This window comes from Hyperolius riggenbachi, chromosome 6 (genome assembly GCF_040937935.1).
Source record: "Hyperolius riggenbachi isolate aHypRig1 chromosome 6, aHypRig1.pri, whole genome shotgun sequence".
Classification (NCBI taxonomy): domain Eukaryota; kingdom Metazoa; phylum Chordata; class Amphibia; order Anura; family Hyperoliidae; genus Hyperolius; species Hyperolius riggenbachi.
The window spans coordinates 205,538,547-205,563,090 of NC_090651.1; the positions used below are offsets into that span (position 1 = coordinate 205,538,547).

At 41.5% G+C, this 24,544-nt stretch overlaps 1 protein-coding gene across 5 annotated transcripts in view; it reads right to left on the reverse strand.

The window, feature by feature from the left end:
• KIRREL3 (kirre like nephrin family adhesion molecule 3) overlaps nt 1-24,544 on the reverse strand; it is a 1,384,273-nt gene that overhangs the window by 403,961 nt on the left and 955,768 nt on the right. For all 5 annotated transcript variants that reach the window (XM_068240337.1, XM_068240336.1, XM_068240335.1 and 2 more), the window contains exon 5: nt 5,847-6,004. In XM_068240337.1, coding sequence (XP_068096438.1) covers nt 5,847-6,004 — 158 coding nt within the window. The remainder of the gene's footprint in view (nt 1-5,846; nt 6,005-24,544) is intronic.

Here is a 24,544-nt window from a genome sequence, read left to right on the forward strand (position 1 = left end):
AACAAACATTCCATCACTGGCTACAGATATTAGGGGCAATGTTAGACCATCAATTTCCTAAGACGATCTAAGGCTGTTTAATATAGACCTGCTAACTTGACTGCAAATTGTAGGGTAAACAGCAGCATAATACACAGCTTTAATAAATTGCCTAAAGTAAAAATACTTTTGCAGAAGGGAAATTATTAAAACAAAAATCATTTAAAGCAAGTTCAAAGGAAATAATAATAATAAAACATAAAACATGATAGCAATGTATCAGCTGATACAACTATTGCATTTGGCAACACTATGCTGGAATCTTGTCATGTACATCCATTTTAACCTCAATATTCTGAATATTGTTCATTCTATCTGTCCTTTGCTATCATTAACCCTGCAGCCTACTAATTAACCTATCAACTCTCATTCTGTACAACTCTCATTCTGTACAACCTCCCACTTTACCTTAAACTAACCTTGAACCCTAACTACGGTAACTAATCTCATCTAGTGGTTAAAACAATGACCATCAGCCTTTATTTTATAATTTATAATTTCCCTGATGAAATACCCAATCTTTCCTCCACAAGGGGGCGGGGCTAAGTGCCTGAAGTCTGTGAATACAGGCTCCTGGGAGAATTGATACAAAAATACCCAGCAGGTAGTTATAACTTTGAATGCTTAGGAAATATAAGCATAGTATGTTTTAGTCTTAGTCTTAGTGTTTTAGTCCCACTACCCGTATATACTCGCATATAAGCCAACCCGTGTATAAGCCTAGGTACCCACTTTCCCCTTAGAAACCAGGAAAAAGTGACTCATGTATAAGCTCCCTCCCCAACTGTAACCAGATGTTCCCCCAGTACAAGTCAGTCCCCCTCCCCATAGCCAGATGTGCCCTGGGATCATACAGCTGTGTCACAAGAAGCCAATAGATGGCGTCATAGATATGAGACACAGTGATTGCCACACAGGAAGAATCCACTATCATTGCACAACTGTCATAATGCTTGCACACTCCGCTCCACAAGCCCGGGGACACAGGTAGTCTTGAGCAGCCCACTATGTACACCATGTTGCAGGGGATGGAGGGCACAGACACAGCAGGGCGCAAGCTGCCGAGCAGGATCACTAGTGCGCAATCCTTACGCTCCTCTGCCAGTAACAAAACCTGCTCCACTGACTCGCATATAAGTTGATGACGTAACTTTTCAGCACATTTTTTATGCTGAAAAATTAGGTTTATACTTAGGTATATACAGTACTCAAAGCCCTAATACTTCCCTGATCTTAACTGGCCACCCTTGACTTTTCTAGACCTAGACACTTTTGATACCCACCAGTCTGAATTAAAAGCCTGATAATTAGTACATCCCTACTCCCTGCACCCAAATGAGTGAGCATCTAGTTCACCTGTTTCATGGTTCCTGGGCTTCTGAGCCATAGTTTTCATAACTGTGAATTTTCAGTCATAAAAATGAGGAGGAAGGGATGGAATAATGTCTGTTTAACAATGGCTCAGAGGAAGTAATAACCATTCCTGCATAGACCCTCTCATCATCTGTCCCACCAGGAAATCACAGACAGAAATTGACCCTTGGGATTGTCAGCCAGGTAGGAAATTCAATTACATTGTTTGCAGGGTTTGTTGACAAACTAAATGACAAACAAGTGCATTTCTCATATAAAAAGAAGGTGGAATAGTGAAGAACAACATTTACCACTGCACACCTGACTTCTTGTTCATTAATCCCCCAGAAAAAAGTGCAATATAACATTTATATTGTCTACCACTCCAGTATTATGTACCAAAATCTGTATTTTAATGCAGCCATATTGTTTCTTACTTCCTACAGTGCCACTGAAGATGATAGTGTTATATCAGTCAATAAAACTAGTAATAATAATAATGCTGGTGCTTTTTTTCTGACTAGTTTTGGCATGGCGAGAGATCCAGCACCAAAATGCATAGGAGTTAACAGACTAATAGTTTACCTAAGCACATGTTTTAAGAAGAGCAGGGAATTGACGTTGTGTGTAGTGAGGTTCTTATTTTTTTTTAATTTCTCAGGAAGTAATTGGATGCTTTAAGTGAGCATAGGCTCATTTCACAGCACAGGTATAACAAATCACTCCACCCCTTAAATCTCTTCCGTAAGATTCAGGACTGAATGCTGCATTTATTTTATACATAGAGAGGAGGTGATTATCCTCCCAAATCATACTGCAAGGAACCTAAATTAGTGTTCTTGCCTTGTATCACTTAAAGGGACTCCGAGCAGTGCGGAAACTATGGAAAGATGCATATCATTTTAAAGCTCTCTTTCTCCTCTTTCCAATGATATATAAACCACCGCCCTACGCCTTTTAGTTTTTGTGATTTTCGTGATTGAAATTGCCACGGCCGCGATTTCAATTGCGAAAATAGAGAAAACTAAAAGGCGTAGGGTGACAATTTAGGTGTCGTCAGAAAGAGGAGAAAGAGAGCTTTAAAATGATATCCATCTTTCCATAGTTACATTGTATTACACAGGGCGACTTTTTCTGCTGAATGGAGCTGCTGATTTTGAGAAAAAGTCGCCCTGTGTAATACAATGTAACTATGGAAAGATGGATATCATTTTAAATCTCTCTTTATCCTGTTTCTGCCAACACATAAATTGTCGCCCTACGCCTTTTAGTTTTCTCTATTTTCGCAATTGAAATCGCGGCCGCGGCAATTTCAATTGCGAAAATCACAAAAACTAAAAGACGTAGGGTGGTGGTTTATATATCATTGGAAAGAGGAGAAAGAGAGCTTTAAAATGATATGCATCTTTCCATAGTTTCCGCACTGCTCGGAGTCCCTTTAAGCAGCAGTATTAAAGAGACACTGAAGTCTTCTGAAAATCATCTTTTTATTAAAAAAATGTGTTTAACATGTTAGCCCTACCTAAACTGCTGCATCCCCGCCGCTGTAATCTAACTAAATCCCCGCCTCCACGTATCTCCGCCTCTCCCCCGCCCCTCTCAGTGAAGGAAGACTAAGAGGGGCGGGGGAGAGGCGGCGATCCGGGCTGATAGATGCGCTGAGAGGCAGAGCTGCGGCTCATAGCTCTGCCTCTCATGGAAGCGATGCCCGGATTGCCCCCCAGGGAGTTAAGGGGAATTTAGTTAGATTACAGCCGCGGGCATGCGGCGGTTTAGGTAGGGCTAACATGTTAAACACATTTTTTAAATAAAAAGATGATTGTCAGGAGACTTCAGAGTCTCTTTAAGACAAGACAGAGAAAGCAATCTGACCATCCTAGCTCCATATTCACATTACATAGTATTCTGAAAACAAAGAACACACTCCTAATTTTGCTTGCACAACAGTCAGGTGATTGGAGCAAATGTAGAGGATGGCAGTGCGATTCATTGTGTGAAAGTATCAGAACAAATGTCGCTGTTTGCACTGCTCACAACACACACCTGTCATGGATTGTGTCCCAAACAGACCTCTCACCCTGTCATGGCAGCGATATTCTGATCATCAGACCTCTTCTGCTGTCACTCCTAGGTAACATTGTTTTCAGTCACTTGTACCACAGGTTCTGTAGGACCTATAAGTGTTGTTTCTTCTTTCTTGTAATTCCGCAGCTTCCTAATCCTCTGCATCACTGATGTGTTCTTAGCTAAATTATAGCGCTGCATTGTGGTGTGCCTACACAGACGGCCATGAAAGGGCTAAATATTTAAATCCAGGTTATTGAAATATTCATCTGAACGTGACTCTCCTTCTGTCCGGAGAAAGTGAATTCATTTTTCCCCTTCTTTTGTAGCATTTTACCAAGCACAAAAGATATTGGAGGAATATAATGATATGCTAAAGGTTCACAAAAGCTTTCAATTTTTCCCCATTCTCTTGGTTCAATGGAGCCACCATAGAGCGTGGTGAGCCCCAGAGCATGCTGGGAAGGAACAGGCACTGCTCCGGCTGCATTCTGAGCAGGCATTTTTTAATTATCTGTACGCTCTGGCCGCAGGGATTATGGAAGCGACTGCTGGGAGCTGGTACATAGAAGGAAATGTTTCTGTAGAATCTATCACCGCTTGAATAAGAAAACAAGATTGTGGCTGCCAGGATAATGGAGCAATAGAAAAACAGGGCACTTAGGCTTTGTTTCACACTCTAAGATGAACATTTGGCTGATGGAAAGGAACTTATGAGATGCACAATCTCTGGATATATAGAAAAAATATACTCTGAAGTTACATTTGCACTGTGCAGTAAATTCTAGGGCACCCTGTGGGTTTCATTATTGAACTGACCATGTCATGAATGATTGGGGGAAGGGGGGGGGGTGTTAAATTCTGGCAAGATTAATATTACAGTGATAAATGAAAAGTGCTTTACCAGTGCTCTTTGTTTACATCCCCAGTGGCTGACATAAGCTTTGTGCAACACTAAGTAGACATTTCCAGGTATAAGAACGTACTGAGGGAACTATGGGCTTGATTCACAAAAGAGTGCTAACTGTTAGCACGGCCGTTTTCGCGTAAATTTTCGCGATTGCGTGTGATCGCGAATTTTCGCACGCAATGAACCGTTTCACGTGCAAACGCGAATTTACGCGCGAAAACGATAACGATTTAGCATGAAAATTCGCATTTGGGCGCAAAACCGGTTAATGCGCAAATCGTGCGCAAATGCGCAAATTCGCGTGAAAACGGCCGTGCTAACAGTTAGCACTCTTTTGTGAATCAAGCCCTATGAGTCAAACTCGAGATGAGTGTTTTCAGAAACACTGACAGTGCCACGTGCTTCACTTGAAAGCAAGAGCTTAGGGTGTTTAATAGGTGGTTGAGAAATGTCTGCAGGAATGAAGGGTTTGGGTTCTTGGAGAACTGGGTGGACTTTTCAGTCAGCCACAGGCTTTAAAGTAGAGACAGTTTTCAATGGGAATGGGTGTGGGGGTGTGGGATCTGTGCTGGAGAAGAAGATGGTTAGAAATTTGGAAGAGATTTTAAGCTAGGACCCTGTGGGAGGAAGAGGGTATAGAAAGTACATGGGAACTAGGCAGATAAGATAGTCAATGTAATGCTTGGATTTTGGGGCTGGAGAGGGTTATATGGGGAGCTGAAAGAATAAGTAGGTGACTTTTCTTCAGATATTTGTCAAGATTGATTTCACTAACCTGAATACCTATTGTTCTACAGGAACTTCAAGGGCAGTTGCTTCATCATGGTTCAGCTTATATAACACTCAGCTGCAGGCAACATCAGCCCGATGACCAAACATGTCTTATTCTACATTTTCAGTGTCAAGTTCACCTGTTAGTAATTGGGCAAAGCTGACCACATATACATCTGGGAATTGTATCTAGGTAGAACTGAGTTTGTCATACTATCACAGTTCCAACCTACAGTAAGGTCAAAGGATGACTTGATATTAGTTGGTATAGCTCAAAGAGCTACAAATCAACCCTTTGTGTGGTAAGATTGTATATACATGGAAAGATGTGGTCACTAATGGAGACTGAAGATGACATACTGTGCTATAGAAGGGCATTGCAGATCACGTCACAGCAAATCTCTCTTTACACTGACTCCCTTTACGAATGCATATTGTAATGTCAAACTACGGTGAACTGGAGAGGAAAGCAAGTATATTGCTATGATTAGAAATAGGACTCTGGATACAGTTGTTATATTAGTGTTAAATAACGGAATCAGTGTTTTTGAACAGAATACAGTTAATGCCAAATAATTTACCAGAGAAAGAAATGATTCCCCTATATTGTATACAGCAGAAAGTGTGTCTATTATAATTTTCTCTTGCAGATGTGAAACTACTCCTGTCACCCCAGCAACAATAAAATTATCAGCATTTAAACACTGACCTTGGAATATGTGGCCCCGTTCAGCACCTCGCCATCCCTCATCCAGATAATAGTGGCTGCTGGCTTGGCGTTGTTTGCCTGACAAGTTAAATTCAGCGGGTCTCCGGCACGTAGGCTTATTATTGGACCACCAATAATTACAGGGTCATCTGGAGGAACTGTTGAGAAAACAGGGGAGATGTGTCACATTAACTGTCAAGCCTTTATGATATAATTACAATTTGAACGTCTGGATATTTCATGAGCCAGGACAGTGCCTGCTCCTGATAGTAAAAACACAGGAAGGTTTGGCATCCGTATTTATATTACTAAATACCTGCCAGAACTAATTCTCATAACTAAGGCTGTGTAAAAGGCAGCGGCCAATGGTGGCATAGTGTCCGGGAGCAGTAGTATGTTGTTATGCTGTACCAAAGAACAAAGATTATCTTAAAATGGTTGTACCAATACTTAGGGGCCTATTCATAAAGATGATGATCTACAGATCACCAGAAAATTGCAATTATTTTTACAGATCATATCTTTATAAGGAATTACAGGACATATGAAGTGAAAGGAATATGGAGGCTGTCATCTTTATTTCCTTTTAAATAATGCAGATTGCCTGCTTGTAATGCTGATTCCCCTGCCTCTAATACTTGTAGCCATAGACCCTGAACAAGCATGAAATCAGATGTTTGACTGAAGTTTGAATTGATTTGTGGTTTCAGGTGTGTGATTTATATACAATCAATGCATAAAATATGAGCAGGACACCAGGCAACTTGTATTCAGGGGCGTAGCAGTTGCCATAGCAGCCATAGCAACTGCTATGGAGCACTGGATAAGGGGGGACCCAGAGGGTACTTGATATGTTCACTCTTAACTTTGCTTAGTTTCTCCACCCTCTGACCTTGTCTCAGTGCTAATGGACTATAAGCAGTGTGCATAGCATGAGAATGTAACTTGCTCAAACAATTCATATTTTTAAGGTAGGGTCAGGAAGCATTGCTCAAGAGTACCTAGATATAATGGCTCCATGAAAATTTTGCTATGGAGCCCTACTATGTCTAGCTACGCCACTGCTTGTATTGCTTAAAAGGAAGTAAATATGGCAGCCTCCATATGTCTCTAACTTTAGCTGTCTTTTAAATGATATAAGGGATTCAAACCTTGCAGGGAACATTATTGGGGACTACCATTTTGCACAAGCACCACCTAATTTCCTGAAAATCACCATATTTATTAAATGGTCTGATTGTCACTTTAGAGACTGCCAAGTAGGGCTTGGCATGTCGAAAATGAAGACCGTCATAAGCTTCAGTCAAGAACATTGGATAACGGGAGTTTTTTCAGCAACACAGATCACTATTGTTAAAGTGGCAATTTACAGCCCCAATAGATGTCAATGAGGAACACCCTCTTTTCTCCCCCCTCCCCCAGTCCTTTTTTTAGACTCCATTTAAGTAAATGGAGCTAAAGATTGCTAGTTAAGGTTAATTTAAGGGTAAAAATAATTGCCGATGAAATCACTGATCAGCACTAGATCAAAACTGCAGAGATGAATGGCTTTTTAAATGTGGTTATCTTAAAGAGGTGATTTTTCAAGTAGATGAACAACGACGTAGCGATTTGTTAGTAGATCTCCCTGTTTTTATAAATAGACCCCTTACCCTACATTTTGGGAGCTAAACAATAAGAGATGTATGGTATTACGGTATGTAACCATAGTGGTGGGATTCAGATAGCAACAGAGACTAGGATCAGGATTCTAGCCAGACAAGTAGTAATGGAGCATGATGAAGCCTCCATATACCCCTCATTATAGGATTACTTTATAGTTGCTGAAGAGAAACCAAGACTGAAACCCAACCTTATCCAAGAGAGTGGAATATATTTATCGCGCTCACCACCGGGCCCTGAAACCAGGCACCCCATTGCAGCAATCTTATGCTGTGCGGGGTGCGTAAGAGTAATTGAGGACCCCTGCAATCGCCAGACCCCAAATTACACTTCCTTCAAAGTTACGATGACTCGGAGGGGGAATAGTATTTAACGCCAACGAGAAGTTTAGCGGCAGCAGGGAGAGCTGTCATTTAGAGATGTGGCGAACGGTTCCCGAACCTTTCGCCGGCGAACATCTCTGAATCCATGGGCCTCTTACTACTTCCAGGTCGCAATGACCCGGAGTAGTACGCCTGCGCTGCCCGGCGGAGCGCGTCCTAGATCGCGCTCCCGTTGCCGGGCACTCTCTGCGCATGTGCGTGACGTCATGAGTGACGTCACGCTCATGCGCAGAGAGTGCCCGGTGTAATGTCTGATTGCGCTGCCCGGAAGCTCCCTTCCACACTGAGTAGCACGCATGCTCAGTGTGAAGGTAATGATGCTGCTGGAGATAAAATACGAAATATCTCCGCTCCCACACCTCTTACACTCCCCAAATTTTGAGGGTAGGGAGGGGACCCCCCAAACGACCTTTATGCCAAATTGCAGCCCCCGAGACCCGCTGGTTCAGGAGATAGATTAGAGAAATCTATCTCGGGAACCAGCTGGTCTCGGGGGCTGCAATTTGGTATAGAGGTAGTTCGGGGGGTCCCCTCTCTACCCTGAAAATTTGGGGAGTGTAAGAGGTGTGGGAGCGGAGATATTTAGTATTTTACCTCCAGCAGCATCATTCTATAGGAAATTTGGCCGCACAGTCTCCTACTGCGCATGCGGGGCGGCGCAAATCCACAGGCAGCGTAATCAGACACAACACCGGCAACAGGAGCGCGATCTAGGACGCGCTCCGCCGGGCAGCGCAGGCATACTACTCCGGGTCATTGCGACCCGGAAGTAGTAAGAGGCCCAGAGAGGTTCGCCAGGCGAACTGTTCGGCCCAACACTACTGTCATTCGGCTCTCCTGGCACCCAACTCACCGATGGCGTACTAACTCGTCCACCTTCCTCCAGCCCCATGTAGTCCATCTGGTCCCTTGAATTCGGTCTGATCCCCTCTGTTGCGCCTGGCATAATAAATTCCTTGACTGGCCCAGCCGCAGGCCACTGCGCATGTGCGGTCCCAGCTGCGCAACCCCCTGGGAGCATTCTGCGCATGTGCAGTTCAAGACTGCAACTGTGTTTGCACAGAATGCTTCCTGCCATGGGATTGTGATTGGATGGTGCACACAGCCAGTATCGTGCATGGCCTCACAACAGCGCAGCAGAGGGGACCGGATGGAATCTGAGGGACCAGACAGAATACAGAGGGCTGGAGAAAGCCCCAGGTAAGTATAAATCCTGAGGTGTTCTTCATCTCAGGCTCTCTTTAATTACACGGATTTGTGTATCATTCATCTTTTTTTAAGCAGAAATGGAAGTTCCCTTAAGATTTTCTTGATTTGGCATAAGTGAAATTGCAGTCTGTTTGCACAACAAATACTCTTACCTTTTCTCTATCCAGTTATTTTTAAATCATATCCAGGCTTGCTAAAACATGTCATATCAGCAGCCAGTTGTAAAAATTGGTGCTGCATGCATTGAGAAAACGGTCATTTTATTTAGCATTCTATTCAATTAATGAGAATATTATGACAGGCATAATAACAGATTACAGACCAGGATTTTAAGGCTCTGGCATGAAAACGATGCAAGCTATACAACTGTTAACACTTTTGAATCTCTCAATCAAATACTGTTCGGTCATAAAATTTGCCAACTGTTATTATATTGTGGTTAGAGTACTAAACAATCAGAATTCATTACTAATTGCACACAATAACAAGATCTACTTTCACATTAATGCACTATTAATGTAAGAATGTTACCGCCGCTTGCCGTGCACGTACTAAGCCAGCCACTCCTGAAGTTAATAATGCACTTGGATCTAATCTTCCTGCAGACATTTATTGCTTTGTTGTTTCCATAATTCAGTTTTTGAAGAAAAGGATTTATGGTTTAAATGTTGTACCAGTCAAGTTCGATCGGCATGTTCCTGCCACTGAATAGTAAAGGTCAAATGACACATTTTGGTGTTTTCAACCATACACACAATACAGTTGATATGTGACACAAATTGCATATAAATAAAATGACAAGAATTAGCTGATACCTTAACGCTATCCAATACAGAGCTGTGGAAGAGCGTAAGTAAAATCCTGTTCCCCTGTTGGAATGATTGCTTGAAGTGAACATAGCCTCATATTCATGGCTTCTCTTAACATTCTAAGGATCAGTCCAGGGGCTTGATTCACAAAGCGGTGCTGTTAACACGCCTGTGAAAAGCCCCTTAGCACGTCTAAAAGAGCTTTTTGCGCCCTAATTTGTGCGCAAAACGCAATGCGTGCAAAGTTATGAGCGCAAAGTTTTGCGCGCGCACTGCACAGAGCGCAGGGCGCTCCGCGCGAAGTGCTCATTAAAGCCTATGGGACTTAGTCTGCGCAAAACTTTGCGTACGGTACTTAGCGCGCGATCTGATTGAGAAAGCCGGTGCTAACCTACTTAGCACCCTGGTTAGCACATCTAAAAACTTTAGACGTGCTAAGTAGGTAAGCACCGCTTTGTGAATCAAGCCCCATGTATGTTTGGTGTTGTTACAGCTTCCCATCAACCTCCAATCAGATCAACATTCTTCAATCGCATACTGTATGCATTTGAATGTATTTGCTTATGATTTCATAAAGCAGTTGAGCTTCTGTCAAAACTTGAGGCAGGGAACACAGTTGACTGTTTTCGTGTGCATTTTCTGCACATAAAACTGTGAGAGCTCGTGTTAATCAATGGGCTAGTTCACATTTAATATGTTGTTTGTACGCAGAAAAAAACCCTGACATTCTGCATGATGACTCAATATCAATTACATCAGCTGTTGTGAAAAAAACGTGTACGTTTTCCTGCGTAGAAACACACTTGGTGTGCAGAAAAAGTATGCAGAAAAACGTGCGCAGAAAACAGAAATACAAGTGTGTTCCCTGCCTGATAGATACATAACAGACATACTGGGGGTGTTGTGAAGAAATAGGAACAATCATATCATTGAATCTAATCTGACCCAATCTGCTCAAACACCCATCAGCAGGAGTCTTGTAATAGTCTTGTAATAGCATTGGCTTGCGCGTCTCATTGCAGCGGTAGAGCAAACAAACCATCTGTCAGAGCCTAGATGTAGTATTTGGTATTAGCAGACCAACTACTATGCTTGACAAATGCCTGACTGCCAATCATAACAGCCTCTTCTTCGGTTAGAAGCACAGGATAAAGGGTGGCAGTTCATTGGCAGCTGTTATGTTGCTGAAGATTTGTTGTTGGGTTGAACTATGAAAAATTGTCTTTGTGAACTGGGCCCTACTCACAAAACTAATGACTCTTAGCTACTATGGCTGAGAATCTTGAGAATGAATTCCCCAATCCGCCAGGTAAGACCAGGTGATATTGTTACACACTTTGTCATTACAGCTCACCCAGACTACCATTTGATTATTTAGTGTTCTTCCCATAACTTATTTCAATTTGGGAACAGGAAGCAAAGAAACAATATGCCCATGGGAAGAACACTATTATGTTTGTGGCTTTCATGGCCTTGGTGCACCACCACCACACTGACAAGCACCAGAACCACACCAAGTTTACAATGTTATAAAAGAATCTTCATTAGCAGTTAAATTGGTTTACCATGATTATTGCTGCCATGGGACCCCCATGAATGACAAAATTAGGTGTTTCATTAATTTGAAAACAACGGAAGAGGGAATAGAGCTGGAGGAGGTTTTTGCCTGTGTTATGCAACTACTGCAAATTTACAAAATTAGAACATGACTCATTAAAGCTTACCAAATCTTGTGTTGTTGATGAACATCTATCTGCTTCAATAAAGAATACTCACTAAATATAGCATTTTGTTGTGCAAAATTGGCCACCATGCTACTGGAATAATTTGCATTCTACAAGATTCACAAAAATAAAACTAAATCGTTGGCAGACGAAAGTGCAGAGGAAAATCTAAAAGGCGATATTTGAAGAAAGGCTCTCACATGGAAAATTCAGTGCTTAACCAATGCCCAAATGGCCTATTACTGGGTAAAATCTAATCACAACGCATGGAGGAGAAAATCTATTTATAGAGGAGGAAAAGTTTAACAGATGGAAGGAAAAATGGAGACGGTCTCACTGCTTTAATATTGGCCCAGTGTGTTTCTGCAGCTTAAACCACATTACATGTATAATAGAAAGAGTCCATCCTGAAGTAAACCTGCCACAAATCTAGACAAAAAGAGTAGATTGCTAAGACATAGATGGGGGAAATACTATAGTTTTAAGGTTACAAAGGAGTAGATTTTGATTTTTTTTAATATTATGGATGAAGAATGATATTTATTTACATAAAGTTTTGCACATTACAAGTCTGTACTTTTCTGCATATATTTAAAATATTGGGTTGGTAACTTAATTTCCTATTTAGATGATAGTGGAATCTTACCGGAGAGGCAGTTGTCCAAACTCCTCTCCCTATCTCATTATCATTCACATGATATAGGAATGAGCACCGAATCGATCCTGCTGTAATGACAGCCTGTGTGATTCAGCTAAAGCACAGATCCTTCTGCATCAACTGGGCTGCCATTACAGACGGCTGGGTGTGCAACACTGAATCTGTGAAAAGAGGTAAGTAACTTACTTAACTTCACACCCTGCACTGATCTCTGCATGGGAGGTGGGAGGGATGGAGAGAAAACCACTACACATCGGGGATTACTGCAAGGGGAGAGAGGGCGGACCACTAGACACCAAGGGTTCACTGCATGGGGGAGGGATGACCACTAAAAACCATGTATCTCTGTATGGGGGAGGGAGGGGGGACCACTAGACACCAGGGATTACTATATGGGCCTGGGGGGAGGGAGACCACTAGACAACAGGGATTACCTTATGGGGCATGGAGGGGGAAAACACTAACTGAACACCAGGGATCACTGCATGGAGGAGAGAGTAGGAACTACTACATACCAGGGAACTATATAGGGGAGGGGGGGGGGGGCGCCACACGTAAATTTAGATGTGGTAGGGACATATCTTAGTATTTCTTTTTCCGAGCTCCAAAAGTTGGTAGGTATGGCCAAAACACACGAGGTTGAGGAAGTCAAATACATGTTTCCCAACTTACAGCTGCAAAGTTTTTGGTTTTTTGTTTCTTCTTTTATGACTTGAGCAGTACACTAGAAGGGCAGTGGTGGGAATACTCTATCAGAGAGTAATCAGTCATGGCTCTTATCAACCTTCAGACAAAACTGTTAAAAAATAACATGGATGAGTGTTCTGGAAGGAGACATTTAGGTTTGGGTACAGTGAGGAGGAGTTAGACCATCTTCCCATTGTTATCGCTATTTGTGTCTACACTATTAAAATTTATTTTCACTTCATGTTCTATGGACTTGATTCACAAAGCGATGCTAACCTAGTTAGCACGCCTAAAGACTTTTGGGCGTGATAAGCATTGCACTAAGTAGGTTAGCACCACTTTGAGGGAAAAACTCGCAAAGTCCGGTGCGCGCGAAACGTCGCATAGGGTTTAATGATGCTGTGCGCGTTAAACTTTGCGCGCATAAAAGTTTACGCACGTAAAAGTTTACGCGCAAAACTTTGCACGCGAGTTTATTTTATCACGCCTAAACTGAGTTGGGCTTTTCACCAGCGTGCTAACAGTAAGCACTGCTTTGTAAATCAAGCCCTATGACATTGTTACTGTATAGGAAGTGAGGATACATTTTCAGAGGTGGCACAGTCAGCAATCAAAACAACACTAGTAGCCAAGTATACACCTTAAACAAGTGCTTTTCTTTTATATTGTTTTTATTTTGTGGTCATTACTGAGTATATTTCATGTGCTTTTGTTGTTCTTGGTGACACTATTATCTGGTCAAATAGAAGGATCATACTGTAACTAGAACTAAAACAGAAGTAAAAAGCTTAATGAGTTTGTAACTCACACCCTCTTTGCTCAAGTCTAACAAAAAATACTACACCTGTGCCTCCCCCCTATCAGGTAATACCTACCTTCCATATTTACCTCCAGCTCTCCTGTGTGGAGTAGACACACTCTTAATCCACATGTGTAACATCCATGTACAGAGAAGCACCTCTTTTATGTCCAGGAGCAAGACTGGAAAAAGGGTGCAACAGGCACTTTGGAAAGAAGGGTGCCACCACAGGCCCCCATTATAAAAGCCACAATTTGCACACCCGCTCCATAAAGCCTCAATTTGCATAGCCAGAAGACTCGGTGCCCGCTATTTTATTGGGCATCATTGGGCGTGTAAATTTCTGCACATTGACGCACATTGCAGCTTTGCAGTGGGCAGCGGCGGAGGGAGGGGATTAAGGTTTAAGCAACACGTGAGGGGGTGAATAAGGTTTAGGTGCCAACAGGGGTGTTAAGGGTAAGATCAGGGCCTGGGCAAACCGTAGCGTTGGGCCTGACCCCCCCCCCACCACCACCATTGCCCCTCTGCTCCCTGGGGCCCTGCAAGTATAATAACAGCAATAATCACCTATTAGTCCCAGCAGGTGAGCGGACGGGCAGCGGCTGCACTCGGAGACACGCTGTCTCCCTCCCACTCTATGACCCGGCGTGTCATGTATAAACACACGCCGGGTCATAGAGTGGAAGGGAGATAGCATGTCTCCGAGTGCAGCTGCTTCCCGTCCGTTCACCTGCCGGGACTAATAGGTAATTGTGGCTGCTGTTATACTTTCAGGGCCCCGGGGAGCAGTGTGAGCGGGAGGAGCAGGCAAAATGTAGCAGGGTCGGCGCTGCAGGGGCCTCAGCAGAGGCCGGGGCCCTGGGGCAAATGCCACCTTTGCCTCTATGGTAGCACCGGCCCTGGGTAAGATATAGGTAGAGGGAGGGTTTAAGGGTTAGGTATCAGTAGAGGGAGGGTTAAGGGTTATGTATCGGTGGTGGGAGGGTTAAACATTGGTAGAGGGAGGATTCTGTTTGAAAGTAGGGTTAGGTTAAGTCATAGTAAAATATTGGTAAACATTACCAATGTTTAATTTTTGGAATGAAGTAATAGAGTATCTGTAATTTTACCTGCGACCTTTTTTCCTTTATTACATGGATGCATCCAGAAAAGGCCCTAATCCACCACCTATGTGGCTTTTGCAAAAATATGGTCAAGCAGAGGTATTGTGGCTAGACTGAAACCCATTTTCACATTTGGTTACGTATGGATTATTGAATTGCGTGGTATTTTGATCCCCATCTAAATGACCCTGTTAAGCAAAGATAGCGGGACACTACCACAAACAATTATACCTTTCCCTTCCCATCTTGAAGCATACCTTTATCTTCAACATGTCACAAACAGATGTTTTGCTGCATCTTCTAATTTGTATGTGAATTTATGAATATGACGCTAACATTATCTTGTTATCTAGGAAATGCTAACACTGCTTGCCAAAGCAAAGTGATTTTCTTTTAATATTTTCTTTTGTCCATTTTATACGTGCAGCTATCAAGGAGAAGATCTATTCTACACCACTCTTTGCTGTGATTTGTAATGTGCACAGCACTGATGAATTTACTCACCTCTATTTACATAATTATTGTAGATTCTTATTACAGAGCGACACAATGGTGGAGAGAAAGGAGAGACCGTTCATTTCAGACTTTCAATAAACAAAAACAAACTAGGCTTGGCATACACGATTCTCAGTTCTCCACGAAAAATAAACACTGTACAGGATAAAATGAATGCCCCTGTCTAGCCTGCCATTTTTTCGAAAGCATATGAATATATATAACATTTGCATTAATCAGCAAAGCACAGAGATTTGTACATTGTTAGTCTGTACTTTTCTGCATATATTTAAAATATTGTGTTGCTAACTCCATTTCCTGTTGAGATTATAGTGGAATCTTATTGGAGAGGCAGTTGTGAAAAGTAACTTCTCTCTTTATCTCATCATCACTAACATGCTATTGGAAGGAGCAACCTGTACTGAGTAAAAATATTTAAAATAAACACATGAGGTAACTTCAAATGAACATTAAATAGTTACCTCGCCATCAGTTCCTCTCAGAAGCTCACCATTTTCTTCTGACAATAATCCCGTCCAGTTCTGACAATATTTTGTCAGATCTGAAATATATCAGTTGCTGTCAGTTATATATCAGTTGCTGTCAGTTATAGCCAAGAGGAAAACTGATGTACCAGGTAATGTCCATGTTTCCCTATGGCTCAAGTGGGCAATGTTACAGTTTAACTGTGTGCTGACCAGAAAGTTGTTATGGGTAACGGCCATTTTTAAAATGGAGGACGGAAAATTCCCTTGATCACAGTGAACAAATAGGACGCGGGACAGGAGAAAGACACTGAGGAGTAGACTACATGGAAGGTAAGTATGACTTGTGTATGCTTATTTTGACTTTTAATTTTCAGTTCAGGTTTTCTTTAAGGGTGCAACTATTCTATGGAATTCACCACTTGAGCAAGGTGGGTCATCCTGTTGTCTTCAAATGTTTATTAGATTTTTTCAAATTAATTAAAGGACGTTTAAAATATACGGTAAGTGTGTTACTGGCACTTTCTTCCATAGTATGTTTATTCTTCTCACAATTTTATAACTTCTGTCCAACTGATTTTTTTACTTCTGGAAATAAATAAAATACTATACAATTTTACTTGTGTAAAGAATACAACACTAATTCAATTCACTTTTTCTCCTACGTTTTCTCCTGGGAGATATTATCACATCTTATCAGTATAATGTCTTTTATGTCATCAGCAAGCAAGAAAACACTCCAAATAATGTGGACGGTACTTTCTTCACCTATTTTTTTTCACCTTTATACCTATAAAGTATGTCCTTGGAAAAATGTTAGAGTATGTCCTTGGAAAAAGTAAATAGGAATTGGGGCCAATATGCCTTCTGCACACTATGCCATACTATGCCATACCATTACATATCCCTCTACTAACCAAATGACACAATTCAATCAAAATCCTCTGCTTTCCAAATGCAGAAATCGAATTGTGTTGTTTTCTGAATCTCATCAATCTTATTACTGCTGTTTCTTAACTTGGTCCACTCCTAAATGTTCTTTTTTTTCTACTGTGAATGACTTAATTTTTATTTACATTAGGCTCAAAACTTCTCCATTTACAGCTGGTCTGAAATTAGTTTAATGGCACAAAATATGCTTTCCAACATTGAAATACCACTTTATTTTTACAATTACTAATATAATAATAACAACCAATGTGCAGGATTTTCTAGCGGTTCTAACTCCCTGTTCTAATCCTTTTGGTTTCTGGTGCTAAGTCCAATTCCTACTGGTAAATATGCCAAAAGAAGAGTTTAGACTAGAGTAGCCAATCTAAGACCTAGAACCCCATCTCCCAATAGAACAGGTGGGCATAAAGATAGAGTTCTGCTTTAAAGCACTACTATTCTGTTTCGCCTTTTATAGGTTGTTCCCTTAACATATAGCGCTGTTTAAAATGAATCTGTCACATCCAAGCACTACCCTATCATGGCGCTCTCAGGAATAATAGTCTTTATTTTACTGCGTAAAAAAACATGTTAAATAAAAAGCCTGTGTTACTGGCCAGGCAGAGACGCGGCGGCAATCACACACACTGAGCAGAAATTGCATTTCAATCAATAATTTTTCCTAACTGTGAACATTTAGCATGCTTTGTATTTAGTCTTCGGAGCAGAAACAGGTTTTACTTTACCGCATTAATATCTTGGAAGATTTTAACTGCACTCTAGTAAAATATAGATGATGTATAGTTTAATTACAGAGCTTCGTTTGGTCTCTTATTCATCTCTCACCAGTGAAAATTAAGCACTCTAATATTATTTTAGCAGTAGCTACATAAAGTTGTGAATTTTGGATAGGGTGTTTAAAAAGAACATCCTACCAAATAACAAAGTATACATTTGAAATGCATATATAGAAGTGGTTTTATAGCTGAAATAATGTGCCTACAAATAGGAGTCATCTACCCTTGTTGTATTGTACTTTTTAAAACCTGCTGTGCTGCTTTCCTGACCCCTGCCTGCTCTGTGAGCTAACAATAAACATAATAAATATCAGTAAGTCAACTCCTATCATGCTTCGTAATGTAATTACAACAATTATGACACACAGTAGCTATTAATTACTGGTGACAGCAGTTAAGAGGTTTGGCCTGGGGGTGATCAATGAAATGGTAATGATTTCAAGTTGATGCAAAGATTTGTCCATTTCCATGCTGCATGAATTTTAATAAAATCGCCATAAAAGCTGCATCACCTCAGAATTATTAGAATTTCATTGACAATCCCCAATTTGATTTAGGGTAGAGTTTTGGCTGAACAAACTCCTGAAGAGACTGCTACAGCTGCTTAGCCTGTTGTCAGGATGACAACGTCTTACTTTTAGTGCATAGAATCTATGGTCCACCACTGTCCATTTCAGAATCAAACTAAGGATGCTCTCTTGACTCTTGTTTGTTTGCATGTTTGGCCATATCCTATATTATACATGCAGTACACAATGTTTCAAGCTCAATGTTTTTCCTAAGATGTACACATAATGAAAGCCACAGTGTTGTTATGTATAAAATGTAATAAACCCACCCATTTTGGTGAATCAAAACAGTATCTTATAAGTGGGTAACCCCCTAATTTTTAAAATACATTCTAGATGAGCACTATGCATAAAAGTGTCCAAACCACAGAACACTAAAACAGAGGTGGAGGCACCCAATGCATTAAAGATAGGCTAGTAAACTTGTTGATCTTATAAACAGAGAGGTAATATTACCTCTTTTGAAGAATTTGGACCAGTCTATTGAAAAATGACTTGACTTGCATAGGCTTGTGCTGGACAGCCATTGTCGGGACAGAATCCTGCTTGTGTGGGAACCCCCATGTCAGTGATCAAGCACTAATTTTTAATAGTTTTGGTTGTTGCTTCTACTGTTTGTATTTAGTAATGCTTGATAATGAGATTTTATGTACTTTCTGAGCACTGTGCAGCAGTTCACATTGACTAGTTTTAGAATTATGTAATATGACAACACATTCTGTATTTGTTCCCAAAAATATATGATCTGATGATAATGATCTGATGATCTGCCAAGACTGGCCCATTGTGTCCAGGGCAGGGTGGGTGTCATATCTATTTTGTAAAGGATTTAATAGCCATTAATACAGATACCACATATTTATGATAGCTTGTTTGCTCTCCATAGGTATTGTAACAGACGTCTCTGAAGCTGCAGAGTCTTGGAACATTCCCTATGTTCACTGGTGGGATTATATTCCCAACTGGCCAGGGAAGGCCTTGTAGTCTGCCAGTTTGAGCTGAAGTCTACAGCAAAGAGTTGTCTGCACTGGTTCTAAGCTAGAGTCAATGGATGGAGAATGAGGCTATCACATTTCCCAAATGTCTGAAGTGAAGAACGGTATATTTTAGTGCGAAAATACAGAGCAAACAACACAGGACTCCTTTTGTCTAGTCCCCCTGCACATCACCACAACCTCAATCATTCTTATGCAGGTTTCATGTACAGATGGAATATTTTCATATCATATGACAGTCCTTTATTTTATCATTCCTTTACCCTATGTGACCAGTAAAATTAAGCCATGCAATAATTTAGAGAGCAATCATTTACTTAAGCACACTATAAACACATTTAAGAAGACCAAGAAGGTGGACAAATGAAAAGGAAAATGGGACTGGAGGATTTAGATGAAACGTAGAACAGTTGCACTAGAAGAGGCACTCTTTGGTACTGTGTAATGAACATCGATGTAGTAATTCAACAAGGCTGTTAAACACATCACTGCTATACGAACATATTGACTGGCCGAAACAGAGATACTTCAGGGCTGTTTTTTTGTTTTCGAGGGCAGATGGGTAATTAAGCAATGAAACATATTGAAATGCATTTTATTGAAATGATTGTAAAAAATATTCCTTAATAGGCATTTAATAAAAAAAATTGCAGGTGGATAACAGTTTTTAGGAACAATGCTATTTTCTGCACAGGAACAAAAGTATATATCTGGAAAGCCTTAACACAGGAAAATAATGAAAGCATCTCAATATATGACACAAATAGCTTGTAAAAAACAACATCAATAAAAGAAATTGTTCTTTTTAATAACACATTGTGGATTGCACCTTTAAATCTATGGAGTCAGCTAGCTACGATGCAGATATTAAGGTTATACATAAAGCTAATATCGCTCGCATTCCCCCCTCAGGATTACAATTTGCATTTATACAGCCGGTATTAACTAAAAAAAATTCTGATCATCTGTTTCCCCTGAAATATGGGAAAAGCACAAACTTTCATCATTCATTCCCTGTGTTCAGAGAGAAAATTGTTCTGTCTCCTGTCTGATAAATCCACAAAAATGCTCATTTTTGAAACAAAATGCTGGATTTTGGTCACAGTTTCCTGTGTGGAGAATAATAACATTTATGTATGGCAAAAAAGAATGACAATTGAGGGAAACTAAGAAGACATACCAGTGTCTTTCACACTGATCCGACAAAAGAAAAAATGAACCTCTCACAGTAACAACAATATGGATCCTGGCGTAGCTGTCTTTTTATTAGGCCTGGATGCTATGCACATCCTATGAACTTGCTCTTTAGTCAGTCACTGACCCTGAGCTAGAGGGCAGTAACTGAAGTGAAATGTCCCAACCCACATTCTGGTTCCAGGTTTCTGACTGTCTCATACAGAACAATGAAGAAGTGAACTCATAGTACAGTGATGACATGTCAACTAGTGAACTGACAACTTCAAAATACATTGGAAGTGGTTGGTCAGACAATTTCATGGTCAATTTTTAAAAATATTGATTAATTTAGAATAGTAAATCTAGTTAGTGGAAACTAACATCCTCCAAGTGGTAGACAGGTTGTATGTGTGCTCATTGTGTATTTGTATCCCATGAGTGGGGTCTGCACTTTTTTGCAGGTAAGCATTCATCTGTTTTTAAGTAGCGCTGTTTATTTCTTTGCTATGTTTGATTTAATTCTGGTCAGCTGCTCCCACTTGTTAGTTTTGCTTTGGTGTATATGCAGAGCCTCTGTTTGGGTTCAAGGTGTGTTTGTAGTCTCTGGGGGGGCTCAGCGCATCTCTGAGCTGAGGCCATTCAGAGGCGGCCTGGTGATGCGCTGATCCCACTTTTTCTGCGCAATTCTTAATTTTACTGGTAGCGCGCCCAGGCTATGCATATGCACAGGTAGGATTTAGTTAGTGTTAGGTCCCCTCCCATGGAGGAAAGACTTCTTCGACAGTGGGAGGGACGAGTACCTAACAAATTACATGCAAGCTGTTAGTGGAAACTAACATCCTCCAAGTGGTAGACAGGTTGTATGTGTGCTCATTGTGTATTTGTATCCCATGAGTGGGGTCTGCACTTTTTTGCAGGTAAGCATTCATCTGTTTTTAAGTAGCGCTGTTCATTTCTTTGCTATGTTTGATTTAATTCTGGTCAGCTGCTCCCACTTGTTAGTTTTTCTTTGGTGTATATGCAGAGCCTCTGTTTGGGTTCAAGGTGCGTTTGTAGTCTCTGGGGGGGCTCAGCGCATCTCTGAGCTGAGGCCATTCAGAGGCGGCCTGGTGATGCGCTGATCCCACTTTTTCTGCGCAATTCTTAATTTTACTGGTAGCGCGCCCAGGCTATGCATATGCACAGGTAGGATTTAGTTAGTGTTAGGTCCCCTCCCATGGAGGAAAGACTTCTTCGACAGTGGGAGGGACGAGTACCTAACAAATTACATGCAAGCTGTTAGTGGAAACTAACATCCTCCAAGTGGTAGACAGGTTGTATGTGTGCTCATTGTGTATTTGTATCCCATGAGTGGGGTCTGCACTTTTTTGCAGGTAAGCATTCATCTGTTTTTAAGTAGCGCTGTTCATTTCTTTGCTATGTTTGATTTAATTCTGGTCAGCTGCTCCCACTTGTTAGTTTTTCTTTGGTGTATATGCAGAGCCTCTGTTTGGGTTCAAGGTGCGTTTGTAGTCTCTGGGGGGGCTCAGCGCATCTCTGAGCTGAGGCCATTCAGAGGCGGCCTGGTGATGCGCTGATCCCACTTTTTCTGCGCAATTCTTAATTTTACTGGTAGCGCGCCCAGGCTATGCATATGCATAGGTAGGATTTAGTTAGTGTTAGGTCCCCTCCCATGGAGGAAAGACTTCTTCGACAGTGGGAGGGACGAGTACCTAACAAATTGCATGCAAGCTGTTAGTGGAAACTAACATCCTCCAAGTGGTAGACAGGTTGTATGTGTGCTCATTGTGTATTTGTATCCCATGAGTGGGGTCTGCACTTTTTTGCAGGTAAGCATTCATCTGTTTTTAAGTAGCGCTGTTCATTTCTTTGCTATGTTTGATTTAATTCTGGTCAGCTGCTCCCACTTGTTAGTTTTGCTTTGGTGTATATGCAGAGCCTCTGTTTGGGTTCAAGGTGCGTTTGTAGTCTCTGGGGGGGCTCAGCGCATCTCTGAGCTGAGGCCATTCAGAGGCGGCCTGGTGATGCGCTGATCCCACTTTTTCTGCGCAATTCTTAATTTTACTGGTAGCGCGCCCAGGCTATGCATATGCATAGGTAGGATTTAGTTAGTGTTAGGTCCCCTCCCATGGAGGAAAGACTTCTTCGACAGTGGGAGGGACGAGTACCTAACAAATTGCATGCAAGCTGTTAGTGGAAACTAACATCCTCCAAGTGGTAGACAGGTTGTATGTGTGCTCATTGTGTATTTGTATCCCATGAGTGGGGTCTGCACTTTTTTGCAGGTAAGCATTCATCTGTTTTTAAGTAGCGCTGTTTATTTCTTTAAAAGGAAGCAAAAGACAGGAGGAGCGCTCCGTAGTGTGATACCGTTTAATAAAATGAAAACTGCGCAATAAAAGATACACTTACTAGATGTGTATGAACAGTAGGCATTTAAAATTGGCATATAGCCCAGAATAAAAAGGACATCCCCTCTTGGAAGCGAAACCTGAAGCTGCAGTGGCCAGCGGCAGCAAGGATCCAGATGGTAAATGGATGACAGGTGTCCCTTCGGGGTGACTGTGTGCAGGTTACGTCAAGACGCGTTTCGGCGTGTCCACGCCTTCGTCAGTTAACTGACGAAGGCGTGGACACGCCGAAACGCGTCTTGACGTAACCTGCACACAGTCACCCCGAAGGGACACCTGTCATCCATTTACCATCTGGATCCTTGCTGCCGCTGGCCACTGCAGCTTCAGGTTTCGCTTCCAAGAGGGGATGTCCTTTTTATTCTGGGCTATATGCCAATTTTAAATGCCTACTGTTCATACACATCTAGTAAGTGTATCTTTTATTGCGCAGTTTTCATTTTATTAAACGGTATCACACTACGGAGCGCTCCTCCTGTCTTTTGCTTCCTTTTCCAGTAGTCCGCTCACAGCCGAGTGTTTGAGGAGCTGCCAGTGTGTGATCAGTCTGCGGTCCACTTTGACCTCTCACCTGCGTTAGCGCAAGATTGCACATCTTCTGTTTATTTCTTTGCTATGTTTGATTTAATTCTGGTCAGCTGCTCCCACTTGTTAGTTTTTCTTTGGTGTATATGCAGAGCCTCTGTTTGGGTTCAAGGTGCGTTAGTAGTCTCTGGGGGGGCTCAGCGCATCTCTGAGCTGAGGCCATTCAGAGGCGGCCTGGTGATGCGCTGATCCCACTTTTTCTGAGTAAATCTAGATAGAAGACCTGTCAAGAAAGATTTATGTGGCTCTTTTGGAAGAATAGTCTATATTTTTAGTTCTTGATGGTCCTTTCTGTGGGAGCACATCTCCACTCACCCTCTTGAAGTGATGCATTATGGGAGTAATGGTGTGTATATATATATATATATGCACAATTGCTGTCACTCGCAGGCATTGGGACTCAATCCCTTGGGTTACAGTTCAGGGCCGAGTTCTGTACACAGGTATCACTAACCTCTAAGCTAGAGACATGTTCTGTTTGTATGGAGGGGGATTAGCGGAAATGTTGTGGCATACAAGGGGCAGATGGGGTAAGTAGGAGAACAATAGGGCCAGTCTGCACTTAGTCAGGATGATCCACCAATCTAGATCTCTCAGGAACCCCATTGCCAAAAACCATCTAGCATATGTACAAGGCTTTACGTCTTGCTTGTAAGAAGAGTAATATTTGCAAATACCTTCTATTTTACATGGCAAAATTAGAGCTGGCAAAGCTTTTTTTCAGTAGCTAGGATTTTTATGTTCCTTTTGGCCAGCTGAAAACATTTTAGTATTGTTCGTTTTTTCATAAGTAGGTACCCTGTAACATCTCTGCCTTACAAGTAATACCATACACCCTTATCGACCCAAACCATTCACTGATGTAAGTTTCTTTAAAGTAATTGGCTATATTGGCCTATAATTCGGTGGTTGTGGATGTATGCCTGGCTTTTCAGGGAGAAAAGGGAATGATCTGCTGCATATTTACTTAAGGTCCTGAAGTGTGGCATTATGCGATTAGTTTCTCGCTCATGTAAAGCTGAATGCTTCCAAATACCTTCTGTTTTAGAAAATTATACTTTGCATAGTAAAAAAAATAGGAGTAGTGAAGAACTTACAAATGTTCTGCCTGCTAAGACTCCTGAAAAAGTAAAAGAAAATGGTGTTTTATTTATTTGTCCAACAACAAAAGCAGGCTGCGGGCAACTTGCTGGGGTAGGGAGATCATGGTATAGCATG